Source organism: Pseudophryne corroboree, chromosome 2 (genome assembly GCF_028390025.1).
Source record: "Pseudophryne corroboree isolate aPseCor3 chromosome 2, aPseCor3.hap2, whole genome shotgun sequence".
Classification (NCBI taxonomy): Eukaryota; Metazoa; Chordata; class Amphibia; order Anura; family Myobatrachidae; genus Pseudophryne; species Pseudophryne corroboree.
Window position 1 is genome coordinate 743,829,219 of NC_086445.1, and position 15,227 is coordinate 743,844,445.

The 15,227-nt window shown below is 43.7% G+C and overlaps 1 protein-coding gene across 2 annotated transcripts in view; it reads right to left on the reverse strand.

Moving 5' to 3' along the window:
• Positions 1-14,756, reverse strand: part of PTPN22 (protein tyrosine phosphatase non-receptor type 22) — a 386,022-nt gene extending 371,266 nt beyond the window's left edge. The window contains exon 1 of one of the 2 annotated variants that reach the window (XM_063955409.1): positions 14,572-14,756. In XM_063955409.1, the coding sequence (XP_063811479.1) occupies positions 14,572-14,658 (87 nt within the window). In that variant the 5' untranslated portion in view covers positions 14,659-14,756. The remainder of the gene's footprint in view (positions 1-14,571) is intronic. The other variant, XM_063955411.1, reaches the window with a different exon arrangement.
• Positions 14,757-15,227: the final 471 nt, after the last annotated feature.

Sequence of the window (15,227 nt, forward strand, 5' to 3'; positions counted from 1 at the left end):
CATAGGTGTCTCTGTTTTCAAGTTGACAAAGTACTCTATGAAGCACCATAAGAGCTGCGTCCTCAGTTGATCTGTTCGACCGATAGGCAAACTGATTAGGGTCAAATCCCAGTGGGATGACACTTTTTAGATGGACCAAAACAACTCTCTCAAAACAGTTCATAATCAATGAAGTGAGAGCAATCGGCCTGTAAGGGACAGATCATGCCAAACCAACTTAATTAGCTTCTACGAGGAAGTGAAGAAGAATCTTGACCATGGAAAAGCAGTGGACGTGGCGTATTTAGATTTTACAAAAGCCTTCAATACAGTGCCTCATAGGAGACTGATCAACAAATTATGGGAACTTGGTCTAGGTTATATTATTTGTACATGGATAAGTAATTGGCTGGATAACAGTGTGCAACGAGTAGTGGTCAATGGGATGTTCTCCAGTTGGGCAGCAGTAGTCAGCAGAATACCACAAGGGTCAGTTCTTGGACCACTGCTCTTCACTATATTTATCAATGATCTCGGAATAGGCCTGGAAAGCACAATATCAATCTTTGCAGATGATACTAAACTGTGTAAGGTAATTTAATTCAGAAGGCGATGTGGAGTCTAAGTTAAACTTGAAACCTGGGCGTCTAAATGAGGAATGATGTTTAATATAGACAAATGCAAAGTTATGCATTTTGAAAGAAAAAAAACACATGCATCCTACACTGTAGATGGGGAAAATATAGGGGTAACTATGGTGGAAAAAGATTTCGGGGTGCTCATAGATAATAGGCTTAATAACAGTACACAAAGTCAAAGTGCAGCAAAGAAGGCAAGTAAAGTGCTTGCGTGCATTAAACGGGGCATAGAGACAAGGGAAGAGGATGTCATTCTGCCACTGTACAAATCATTGGTACGTCCGCACCTGGAATATTGTGTTCAGTTCTGGGTACAGTATTATAAAAATGATATCGGGGAACTAGAAAGAGTTCAAAGACGAGCTACTAAACTGATAAAAGGGTTAGAGCTATCAGCAGATTTGTTTATTAAAAGAACTCTATATAGGACACGTGGGCACTCGCTTAGGTTAGAGGAGAGGAAATTCCGTACACAACATAGGAAAGGTTTCTTCACGATAAGGGCAATAAAGATTTGGAACTCCCTGCCGGAGAGGGTAATAATGGCAGACTCTGTAAATGTATTTAAAAGCGGATTGGACAAATTCCTAACTGGTAAATGTATCCAGGGCTATAGCATTTAACATATTGACATTACATTATCTAGGAGTGGTAAGAATCATTATTTTCATTGGGTACTAAGCCATTACTTCAGCAGACACATTATAATATGAATAGATTAAAACAGAATAAAGGTTGAACCCAATGGGCAGTTTGCCTCTTTTCAACCTCACTGACTGTGTAACTATGTAATATCCCTAATATGGAGGAAGAGCAGGCAGAGGAATTGTATTTTAATGTGAAGCCAAAGTCTTCTGCAACCTTCCCGTTCTCTAAAGAAAAAGATTCCCTGGCTAGGGCAGCATGGATTAATCCTGAAAAGAAATGTATTACCCCTAAACGGGTGTTAAATTCATTCCCTTTCCCTACAGAGGATAGGAAAGTCTGGGAAACCCCGCCAACAGTGGATACCTCTGTGTCCAGGCTGTCACATAAGATAGTTTTACCTGTACCTGGGGCTGTTTCCCTTAAAGACTCAGCTGCTCGCAAAATTAAAACCACTCTTAAATCAATTTATACTGCAGCAGGTGCAGCCCAACGCCCTACCATAGTATGCGGCTGGATTTCTAGAGCCATGGTAAATTGGTCTGATGAAATTTTGAAAGGGTTGCTCACACTACCTCAGGAAGAGATAGTTACATTACTGCAACACATCCAGGATGCTGCAAACTTTATGAGTGAGGCCATTAAGGAACTTAGTATCATTAATGGCCGTACCACTGTTATGGCAGTATCGGCTCGTAGATCGGTCAACAGATGCGGATTCCAAAAAAGGAGTTGAAAATCTTCCTTTTACAGGTGATGCCTTGTTTGGGGAAGAACTGAACAAGTGGATATCTCGGGCAACTGCAGGTAAATCTACATATCTGCCGTCTGCTCCACCACCTGCCAGGCGTCCCTATCCTGGACCCCCCCTGCAGTCCTTTCAGGTGGCCAGATTCAGAGGCAGGGCCAGAGGTGCCTCCAATGCTGCTAGAGGATCTCGCAGTAAGTCCCATAAACCAGCTGCTGTTGGACCTGCAGACCAGGCCTCAGGATCCTCTTCCACGAAGCCCTCCGTATGACGGTTGTCCGCAGCAGCAATGCGACTTTCAGGTAGGTGCTTGCCTTCAACACTTTGCCCACATATGGGCAGAGTCCTGCCGGGATCCTTGGGTGAGGGACCTCATATCCCAAGGATACCGGCTGGAATTCGAGAAACTCCCTCCTCTCAGATTCTCCCTCCTCTCAGGTCAGGCTTACCAGCTTCACAGGAAGCCAGGGTTTGCTTACAGCAGTTGTTAAAAAATATGCTTTCTACAGGAGTTACTGTTCCAATGCCTCCTCAGCTGCACACAAAGGGGTTTTACTAGAGTCTTTGTGGTTCCGAAGCTGGACGGCTCGGCAAGAGCGATCTTGAATCTCAAATCACTGAACCCATATCTTCGGGTGTTCAAATTCAAGATGGAATATCTAAGAGCAGTGATAGCGAATCTAGAGGAGGGGGAGTTTCTGGTGTCCCTGGATATAAAGGACGCAGACCTGCATATCCCAATTTGGCCCCCTCATCAAGTGTTCCTCAGGTTCACGATGCTGGACCAGTATTACCAGTTTCAGGCCTTACCATTCAGTCTCTCCACAGCCCCAAGGGTATTCACCCCCTGATCAGGTCTTTCCAACACCATTTCCTATTTCTACGTCTAACCACCACTAACTACCCCCTCCTGTTTCATTACTCCCCTAGTCCCAGTATCTTAGTTAAATTTGAGGATATACAGTATAAGTACCTGTTTTATAATGTATTCATTGTTAGGTTTGTTAATGGTTTCATTTTAGCTTAGGTCAATTTGAGTTAGGTGTCAGTTACTTTGTTTAGTCTATCAGCTTCAGTGAGATGATTTCTATGTGCCCCTCACTGTTTGGTGGAGGTAGCAAGGCCACTGACCATGGTGTCTACCTGCAGCTGCCACAATGCTGCACAAAGGCTATGGCAGAAATGATGCTACAACTGCGTATGAGGGGTGTACAAATAATTCCGTACCTGGATGATCTCCTGATAAAAGCGGTGTCCAGGGAACAGCTTCTGCATAGCATCGACTTGACTACTCGTCTGCTTACGGAACATGGATGGATACTCAATTTCCAGAAATCTCACTTGGAACCGTCTAGAGAATTCAGTTCCTGGGGATGATCCTGGATACGGTGTCTCGGAAGGTTTACCTTCCCAGGGACAAGGCCTTGACTATTTGGTCTATGGTCCGGATGATGCTGAAATCTCGTGTGGTCTCGATTCACCTTTGTTTCCGCTTGCTGGGCAAGATGGTGGCCTCCTACGAGGCGATACAGTACGACAGGTTCCATGCGTGTCCGTTTCAATTGGATTTGTTGGACAAATGGTCGGGATCTCACCTGCACATACATCAGCATATAACCCTGTCACCAAAAGCACAGATATCCCTACTATGGTGGCTACAAGTTTCCCATCTAATGGAGGGTCAGAGTTTCAACACCTTATCCTGGACTCAAGGGGCACAGTTCCAGGGGACGTGTTCCTTTCAGGAATTTGCTCTTCCAATCAACATCCTGGAACTCCAATCAACATCCTGCTCTCATACATGCCTCATCCCTCCTTCGGAATCCGGCCATCCAGGTGCAGTCGGACAATGCCACGGTTGTGGCATACATCAACCAGCAGGGAGGAACCAGAAGCAGGGCCGCAATGCGAGAAGTGTCAAGAATACTCCACTGGGCGGAAGCCGACGCAAGAGCCATCTTGGCCGTTTACATTCCAGGAGTGGACAACTGGGAAGCGGACTTCCTAAGCAGGCACGACCTCCATCCAGGGGAATGGGGCCTTCACCTTCGGGTGTTTCAACAACTCGTTCACCGGTGGGGTTGTCCACAGATAGACCTGATGGCTTCTCATCTCAATAAGAAGCTCCATCGATACTGCTCCAGAATGAGGGACCCGCAGGTGGTTGCGGTAGAAGCTCTGATGACGCCATGGAATTACCACTTCCTTTACCTGTTTCCTCTGATTCCTCTAATCCCAAGAGTTCTGTAAAGACTCAAAAAGGAAAGGGTTCAGGCAATTCTCATTGCCCCGGAATGGCCTCAGCGGGCCTGGTATGTGGACCTCCTGACCCTGTCATTGGAGGAACCCTGGCCTCTGCCGCTTCTCAAGGAACTTCTTCAACAAGGACCCTTCGTCTATCCAGACTTACAGCGGCTATGTTTGACGGCCTGGAGGTTGAGAGGTAAATTTTAACCAGGAAGGGTCTTCCATCCAAGGCGGTTTCCACTATGGTTCAGGCCCATAAGGTGATTACCTTCAAACACTAACACCGTATTCGGAAGAAGTATGTTTCTTGGTGTGAGGGTTGAAAATGTTCTCCTGTGGAATTCTGTCTGGGCCGATTTCTACTGTTCCTGTAAGCAAGAGTGGATAAGGGCCTACGATTAGGCTCCATCAAGATTCAGATCTCAGCTCTCTCTATCTTCTTTCAGAAACAACTGGTGGTACTTCCTGAAGTAAAGACCTTTCTTAAGGGGGTGTTACACATTCAGCCACCCTTTGTTCCTCCCACTGCTCTGTGGGACCTCAATGTGGTGTTGACCTTTCTCCAGTCGGATTGGTTTGAACCCTTACAGAGGGTTGACTTGAAATACCTGACGTAGAAGACAGTCATATTACTGGCTTTAGCTTTGGCCAGGCGTGTGTTGGAATTTGGGGCTTTGTCCTGTAAGATCCCTTACTTGGTGTTTCACGAGGGTAGGGCGGAGCTCAGACCTCACCCACAGCTTTTGCCAAAAGTGGTGTTGGCCTTTCATGCGAATCAACCTATTGTGGTTCCAGTCTTATCCAACACTTCAGTTGCTCCAAAGTCCCAGGATGTTGTACGGGCTTTGAGGATTTACATCAAAAGGACAGCTCGTCACAGGAAGTCTGACTCGCTTTCCGTCCTGTATGATGCTAAGAAAATTGGCCTTCCTGCCTCTAAACAGTCCATTGCTCGTTGGCTCAAATTGACTCAAATTGTTGGATAAAAGCCTATACTTCGGCGGCTCTGCCGAAATCTATTCAGGCCCACTCCACAAGGTTGATGGGTTCTTTCTGGGCGGATGCCCGGGGCGTCTCGGCATTATAGTTGTGCCGTGCAGCAACTTGGTATGGTGTTAACACCTTTGTTAAATTCCACAGGTTTGACACCTTGGCCAAAGATGACCTTAAGTTTGGTCAGGCTTTTTTGCAGGGGTACTCTCTCACCCGTTCTGGGAGCTTTGGGACATCCCCATGGTAATCTGGTACTCCCCAGTATCCAAGAGAGAATAGGAATTTAATACCTACCGGTAATTCCTTTTCTCGTAGTCCGTAGTGGATACTGGGCGCCCGCCTCAGTGCTTTGTTTCTGCTTAACTGGTTGTAAGTGTTATGGTTGGGTTTGCTGTTGCTTTCCTAGTTCCATGTTTGATTAGCGTTGCTATCCTTCTATGGTTAGCGTTGCTTTTCTCTGTTCTGGTTAGCTCTGCTATCTTATTGTTTGTGTGTTGGTTCGTTACCTCACCGCTTTTGTGTTATATCCTTTTCTCAAAGTATATTGTCTCCTCAGGCACAGTTTCCTAGACTGAGTCTGCTAGGAGGGGCATAGAGGGGAGGAGCCAGCACACACTATTAGAGTTTTAAAGTGTCAGGCTCCAGTGGACCCAATCTATACCCCATGGTAATCTAGTATTCTCCAGTATACACTGCGGACTACGAGAAAAGGAATTACCGGTAGTTATTAAATTCCTATTTTTGCAATCAACCTTGAATTAGGCCCTAAGTACAGTGACCAACTGTGACACTGAAGAAGGTTGAGTCGGCCTAGAATGCACCGGTCACTCTAGTTCATGCCAGAGGTTCTCAATGGGGTAACGATCTGGACTCACCTCGCCAGTTCATCCAGGTTACCAAATTTCTGTATACCAGTCCAGCGTCGCCCTAGAAACATGACAGGTGGCATTGTCATCCTGATAAAAATAATTGTTGTTTTCATAGAACTGCCACAATGTAGGGAGCACAGAGTTATCAAGAACATCTCTATACTTCTCGGAGTTAATGTGACCATGCATTACAACTAGTGGAAACATGCCAACCCAGCTAAAACAGCCCAACAGCATGACACCACTACCTCCATGCTTTACTGTAGGTACTGTCCTGACAATCAGCAAACACGTTGAAGTGTAAATCATGACTCGTCGCTGAATAACACTCGCCACCATTATTCCACTGTCCAGTTTTGGTGCTTTTTACAGCATCATAAGCCCTGGGCTGCTTTCTTTTTTGTGATTCAACGTTTATGAGCAGCTGCTCGCCCACAATGTCCAAGTGCATGGGCCTATTCTTGTCAAAACCGGCACATTAATGGCCATTTGGAACTTGGTGCAGTGGTATGCATGGGATGACCCCTGTTCTTTCACAACTCCCTGGTTAGCACTCTCCAGTCCCTGGTTTGCAGTTTCTGGGGTCTTCCAGAGTGATGTGTATTCCTGCAAAGACTGGTCTTCTACACATTAATGACAAAAGACACAGTGGATTTAGGAACCTTCCTAACATCCGCAATGCTTCTCACACTTATACCTTCTGATCCCCGTTGCAAACTTGGTCAGCTCCTTCCAGCAAGCCATTTCATTAGCAAATGATCTAATTGGTGCCCCTTTACCCGTTTTATACCTTCATGAACATATGTCTGCTGCAGGAGCACACCAATTCGCTTGTGCAGGGATGTCCAATCACTTTTGTCTACATAATGTACATAAGGGGTTATTCTGACCTGGATGCAGATTTGCAAAATCGCAAACACACGATTTTTGGCCTTCTGTGCATGGCAGCGATAGGATGGTGCATGCGCAACCTGCAACCTGGCGTGATGCGATTGCATTATGATTGACAGGCGATGGGCGTTTGGAGGTGGCGATGTAGTTTTGAGGGGGAGAGGTGCAGGAAACGCTGGCATATCATGGCCGTTTTCTGGTCAGCCGGATGATGTCACCTGCGATTCCTGGAAACATGCTGCTGGACCGCCTGCACGCGCAGCTTGGCATATGCAGAGAGGTCTAAATCTCTTATTTCCGATTCTGCAATGCGATCGCAATTAAATTAAATTGCAATCGCATCGCTAGGCGGCCCGCGATTATATCTGCTGTAGCAGCACTGCCCTAGCCTAATGGATCTCTGCCTGATCAGGTCTTTCCAACACCATTTCCTATTTCTACGTCTAACCACCACTAACTACCCCCTCCTGTTTCATTACTCCCCTAGTCCCAGTATCTTAGTTAAATTTGAGGATATACAGTATAAGTACCTGTTTTATAATGTATTCATTGTTAGGTTTGTTAATGGTTTCATTTTAGCTTAGGTCAATTTGAGTTAGGTGTCAGTTACTTTGTTTAGTCTATCAGCTTCAGTGAGATGATTTCTATGTGCCCCTCACTGTTTGGTGGAGGTAGCAAGGCCACTGACCATGGTGTCTACCTGCAGCTGCCACAATGCTGCACCCAGAGTATTGTGGATGCTAGGAACTCCTGACTATGCAGAGGCCTCCTCCTTGTGCCTCTCTGCTCAGCTCACAGAGGGTGCAGCAAGTGGTGCTGGCTACCCCAAACAGTGACAGATGACACGTGTCCTGAGGTGGCAGTTGGCCCTTCCTACCAGGACACAGCGGCCAGTTTAAATAATGAAGGTAATGGTGACAATGAAAGAATAAACCACTTGTTTCTTCACTGATTTGGAGTCCTGAGTGCTGCCTGTTACCACTTCTGTATTTGAGGGGAGCCTTCCTCTGGAGGAGGGCACCGGAGCCAGTGCAGTCACGAAAGTGTACACCTGAGAGCCAGATTTTGCTGCAATATATATATATATATATATATCGTCAGAGAGCATATATATATATATATATATATCAACCGATCAGCAGGCACTCTCCCTCCCAATACAGTATATACACGCCAAGGTTTCGGGAAAGGACCATTGTCCTTGCATCCTGATTCCATAAAATACATAGGTTTCAAGGTTACGTAGATAAGTACCTGCCAATGGGTTTTTCAATCAGTCATAGACAACTTAAAAGATACATTAACCCCTAGTATGCTGCATATTAAGAATTCAGGAAGGAAGTTTTTTATATCAAGCTAATAAAGGTTGTTGCAAAAGCTGTCTAGTATGCTAACATATAGCAAACCCATACAAGGTATTTTACAGTTCTGCTGGTTACACAAGTTATAATATCCAAAGTTTTATGAATTGTAACATCTGTTATGCTATTTATTTACTTATTTATTTATTTATTATAATGTGGATGTGGATTATGTTATATAGGAAAAGAGACCCTTAAAAGACCAGGATGCAAGAACATAACTGAAGTATAAGATCACTCCACATTTATTTCCAAGGCAGTTCACATGAAAATATGGAGCCAATCCAACATCATTATCTATAGAGTTATTGAACATGTGGAAATAGGATTAAAAGGAGGTGATGCGGACCGATTACGTGAATTTTTTTGATATTTCTACTGAACACTAAGAAACCTTTTGGACCGAACAGAAACCATGATAAATGATCCGTTCCCATTTATTCCTGATAGGTTCAAATGTGGGATACAGCGATGTGGAATGTTTGCTTGATAAGCGTCACCCAATTTAGTAATAGATCTTGTATATTATGTTATATGAATTGCTACTGGCATTTGTTTGTTCCTATTTTGTACATTTTACTATACTGCATTCTATTTATATTTTTAAATATCATTTTTAAACCTAACCATCAATCAAATGCTTTTCTAGGTAGACTAATGAATATCGGCCCTCATTCCGAGTCGTTCGCTCGGTAAATTTCATCGCATCGCAGTGATTTTCCGCTTAGTGCGCATGCGTAATGTCCGCACTGCGACTGCGCCAAGTAATTTTGCAATGAAGATAGTATTTTTACTCACGGCTTTTTCTTCGCTCCGGCGATCGTAATGTGATTGACAGGAAATGGGTGTTACTGGGCGTAAACAGGCCGTTTTATGGGCGTGTGGGAAAAAACGCTACCGTTTCCGGAAAAAACGCGGGAGTGGCTGGAGAAACGGAGGAGTGTCTGGGCGAACGCTGGGAGTGTTTGTGACGTCAACCCAGGAACGACAAGCACTGAACTGATCGCAGATGCCGAGTAAATCTGAAGCTACTCTGAAACTGCTAAGAAGTTTGTAATCGCAATATTGCGAATACATCGTTCGCAATTTTAAGAAGCTAAGATTCACTCCCAGTAGGCGGCGGCTTAGCGTGTGCAATACTGCTAAAATCGCCTTGCGAGCGAACAACTCGGAATGACCTCCATCATTTGTTATATACACTTTTTTTATTTTATTTAACTCTTCAGTTCTTAGTAGAGAATAATAAACCACAATCTTAGTGCATTATATATAGTTATTCAGATTCAGAAGTATATTTACAGCGGTGGAGAATAGCCTCTTTTGCCAGAGATAGTGTTTCTTACTATTCATTAAAGGCTATCGTCAAGTATCGCTGGCCACAACATCAATGGGGCTCTCTGTTATGTTAAAGGATGGGGAAACCTAGTCAAAAGGCCACCACTGTCCTCCTATCACTATCAATATAGTGATAGCAATAAGGTTGATTTTGCCATGTAAATGATTGGCACTTTAAAAAAACAGTAGAATTCTCACAAAATCTCTTGCTTTCTGATTCTCACACCTTATTACACTCCCCCTTGGGCCCAGATTTATCAAGCCTTAGAGAGTGATAAATTGCACGGTGATAAAATACCAACCAATCCGCTCCTAACTGTCGTTTTTCACAGGACCCCATTTATCAAGATACTGTATGCTCATCCTCATCAGTGCCGCAAAGCGTTTGCACGTGCACAAGGGCATAGCTACCATAGATGCAGGCAGTGAAGCTGCTATGGGGCCCAGAGCAAAGAGGAGCCACCTTCCCTGTCACAGTTACATACATTACATACATGTGTTATATACATTTTTCGCCATTGAGTGGTATGTAGGGGTCCTTTCAAACTTTTTCCTTGGGGCCTGCAATATATCTAGGTATATCTCTGGACCTGCTCATTGTAGTGTGGTATAAAATTAACTGGAGGGCATTTTAATGTTATATAATATGAACCGGGGCTCTGTAATGAGACACAATATGAATGGGGAGCACTATATATCATAATGTAAATTCGGCGTACTGTGCAGCATAATGTGTACTGGCAGCTCTGAAATGTGACTTAGGGGTACATTTACTAAGCAGTGATAAGAGCAGAGAAGTGAGCCAGTGGAGAAGTTGCCTATGACAACCAATCAGCACTGAAGTAACATCTATAATTTGCATACTATAAAATGATACAGAGCTGCTGATTGGTTGATGGGGAAATTTCTCCACTGGCTCACTTCTAAGCTCTTATCACTGCTTAGTAAATGTACCCCATAGGGTGAACTTAAGCACTACTGCGATTCATAAAAGAAACTAGGGCATTACTATGGGGCATAACATTAAATAAAGCACTACTGTGGTTCAGAAAATGAACTGGGGCAATATTATAGGTCATAAAATTAATGGGTAATGGTCATTAGGTTGACAACACTTAGGTCGACAGTCATTAGGTCGACCACTATTGGTCGACGTGCATTAAGTCGACATGGTTACTAGGTCAACATGTACTAGGTCAACATGGAAAAAGGTCGACATGCGTTTTTAAAAATATATATATATTTTTTTTTAACTTTTTCATACTTTACGATCCACGTGGACTACGATTGGGAATAGTAACCTTGCCCAAAGCATGGCGAGCAAAGCGAGCCATGCGAGGGGACACGGTGCACTAATTGGGGTTCTCCGTCACTTTATGAAGAAAACGACAAAAAAAAAAACAAAAAAAAAAACTCATGTCGACCTTTTCCATGTCAACCTTGTTCATGTCGACCTAATGACTGTGTCGACCTATTTCAGGTGTCGACCTAGTCAATGTTGACCAATAGTGGTCGACCGTATCCCAAATTAACAACTGCTGCAGAGAAGTGTCTCTCTAGAAGCATTTGGACAGAGGCCCCTTCAAAATGTTGCTACGCCCCTGATACTTACAGTTGGGTTGCCGGCTGTCGGGATTCTGTCTTCAATCTCCTGACACTGTCGGAATTACAGAGTCGACATTGTGATAGCTGTCAGGATTCCGGTGTCGGCTTTCCAGTTGCCGAGATCCCAACAGCTGGCATCTTGACCGCATCCCGTATACAGTATACTGTATGCTCGGGGAGCGCAAGCCAGATCAGCAGGTCAGCTGAAGTAAGATATCTAACACACATGCTGGAGTGATAGAAGAAGGAGCTGCCTCCCCCCAGTGGAGCAATAGACTGTGAGAAGGATACACATTGGGCAATAAGTAGTACGAAGAATGGGAGAATTGTCACTGCAAGGGGTCTTATAATAGTGTGATAAACTCAACACATAAAATACAATTATGCCTCTGCTTCCAAAGTATAATATTACAGTACTGTATGTTTTTTTTCTTAAAGAGAGTTTGAATCTGCTTTCGAAAAAATGCTGCTTGCTGTTACTTCAGGGAAGATGGATCAGCCCTTCTAAAGAGGACACGTGAGGAAGTTACCCATAGTAACCGATTAGCTTCTAGCTATCATTTATCAATTATATTCTGTAAAATGATTTCTAGAAGCTGATTTGTTGCTATGTTCTCTTTAGGAGCTATGGGGGTAATTCAGAGTTGATCGCAGCAGCAAATTTGTTAGGAGTTGGGCAAAACCATGGGTGTCATTCAGAGTTGATCGCACGCTGGCTACTTTTAGCAGTCATGCAAACGCATTGTCCCCGCCCACTGGGGAGTGTATTTACACTTTGCAGAAGTGCAAATGTTTTTCCTGCAAAACAAGACCAGTCCTGGACATACTTACCCTGTGCGACGGATCCAGCGATGAAGGTCCCAGCTGTGACGTCAGACATAAGCCCTCCGTTCGCCTGGACCTGCCTGCGTTTTTCTTACCACTCCCTGAAAACGGTCTCCAACGGTCAGTTGACGCCCCGGAACGCCTTCCTGCAGTCAATCTTCTTGCGATCGCCGCTGCGACCAATTTTTCAGCTGTCAGCGTCGTTGCACGGCGGGGGGGGGGGGAATATCTGCATTAGACTTTTGGGTCTGCCTAATAAATAGACCCCTATGTTTAAGCACTTGTCATTTTCTGTTGTGCACCATCAAAGTGAGAAAATAAATCCGCTCACTAGCTTTTTCTAGCATAATGTTTTCTTCATGTTTGGCATCGTGCCCTGATTAATGTCATCTGACATTGGAGCAAGGGAGTGAATATATCTGTACACAGCTTTATATTGATGTCATGGGAAAAATTAAACTCCCAACTTAACCCCTTGGATGCTGTTATAAGGCACAAACTGCAAATACATATGAATGTTCACGTGAGCAATAACTATAAGATCATTTAAGTAAAAGATGTTTAATTATCTTTTATATCTGTGATAACATAAATTCATAAAACAATGACGTGTCCATGTAATATTTATATAAAGCTGGGTACACACTGATGCATACCTCCCAACTGTCACGATTTTTGTGGGACAGTCCCATTTTTATGGGACTGTCCCTCTGTCCCACCAGCGGGCCTCGGTGTACCGCAGTGGGGGTGGGTGGGGGGTATCAGTTGGGAGGCTTCTGTCAGTGGCTGCTCTGCTAGGCATAGTCTATTCAGGGGAGACAGAGGGACTGGGGGCGCTGGCCCTGAACCCATAGTGATGGAAAACGGAGGAGTGCTGCGATCAAGAGCTGCTCCAGATAGACCCTTTTCCCATCTCCCGATGTTGGGAGATATGCTGACGAAATGTATACCTAGGCGATATGTTGGCCCGATGGGCCCACCGACATGTCCGAGAGGAAGCTACAGAAGTAGGTACTGTAAGTATGTGTTTAGTAGACACGCTCCTAGTTTGCTCCTAGTATAACAGGAGAGTGAATGTGTCGGGTGAATAGTTTAGGTGCACCAGTGACAAAACAAGGTGTTTAGCGCTGTGCTTCCAGTGTGCGTTCTGAATGAGATACAGCGTGTGTTGTCCTAATACACAGTATTATGCTGTATATTATTATTATTGTTCTCATTCTAAATTGGGAACAAAGCAAAAAGAGCAAGTAACTGTGCACCTCAACAAAATCATGTTGCACTGCAGGTGGGGCAGATTTAAAATGAGAGAGCGAGTTTTCAGTCAAACTGACAAACGGCCATATTCTTCTGTCAGTGGAAGGTCCCAATATTGGTACAACACACTAAGCAATTTTGTTTTTTGTTAAAGCTACCCATTTTCCTGGCACATCAAACTGAATATGTATGTGTCCACCCACAAGGAGGATAAGGTAATCCAGGTACATCATAGATAATATGGGCAGATAATCGAGAATGCCAACACACTGCACGGTATACAGTATCAGGACCTTTTGACCGATAGCTTCTGGCAAGTCTGACCGATTCAATAATCCAAACTGGGCGTTTCTGAATGTTTTTGGACTGTTTTAACAGCGTTTGGCCAAAACGCTGATGCCTGCACACTACACCAAGAAACAGGCTGATCACCCGATTATTATTAGCAAATCGCCCCCATAATTGTATAGTGTGTACCAAGCTTCAGATTTAGGACAGATGTGTCCAAAATCAAATCTGGATTGCGGTGTAAAAATAAACCTTTCCAGCATATTTGAGCTACATGCAAAAGCAGACAGTATTTATCCTGCATGCTAAATAACAAAATTAAAAAAATTATTTGCACATATTGGCTTGTTCCAGATACGTTACATGCTTTGCTGTTTGTGTTGCTCCCACCTTATTATCAGCTTCTATGTGGCTTCATGTAAATGAATACTTACATGCAGAAGTTCCTGCGTAAAATGTGCAAGAGTTTTGCCTGATGTGGAGCATTTTGTTGCTTCCTGTATTTTGCTGAGCTCTATACACATTCACACAGAAGTGAGCCATCTGGCCTGTGTAACAAGTGTCTGCATGATTTATAGAACCTGTATTTATGCATCAAATGTTCTGAATTTTCCTCTGCTACATTTGCTTCAAGGCTATTTCACATTCCACAGACTTCCCAACTTACAACTGTCTTACAGCATTAGAGATGATACTGAGTGTGTTTCCCCGTATACATTAACAAAAGTAGTTAATGTAAATATCATGGCTAAAATATTTACCTGATCTGACCTATCCAATTATCCACAGAGCATCAGGTATGTTTGAACACAAATGTGTACACAGGATATGAAAGACTATACACTGTATATATGTATCAGTAACAGTATTCTGAAGATACAGACTTTTCTTACCATGAAATCATTGGCAAACTCATCCGACTTTTCTTTCTTTTTCAGGTAATTATCAAGATAAAGCTGTATAACCTCCCTCTGCTCCATCTTGTTATGCCAGCAATGAATAAAGTCACATCAGGCAGATGTTTAGTGAGACCACCAGGCAGAGGCGAGGAGTGTGGTTAGCAAACATTACGACAAAAGAAAGAAACAAGTATAAACTCTTAAGCGGAAGCTATTACTGACAGCTACTTGTGGTCAAGAGAAAACCAGAAGCTGACTGGGTCCTATAGCCTTCCACTTTTTTTTCACATGCAAAGTATATGCTAAAACAACAGCCTCTTCATTTGTAACAGAGAATGCTCAGCTTTATACTGCAGTAAATGTGTTTTATTGTATTCTGAACATACATGCCACTGAGGGCTGCACAAACACTATATACTGTATGGCTCTGCTGATACCTCTTCCTCTGTGTCATAAACAATGTGTTGATACAGATCAGAAATCAGCTTATTTGGATATACATATGTGCTACTGGCAAGCTGCAATACCTAAAAGATGAGCATTGTATCCAAGCAATCTTCAGTACATTAGTTAGTGTGATCCTATTTGTGTGACTGTATTTCTACATACATACAAATTGTTCATACTATACACGTGTGTGTGTGTGTGTG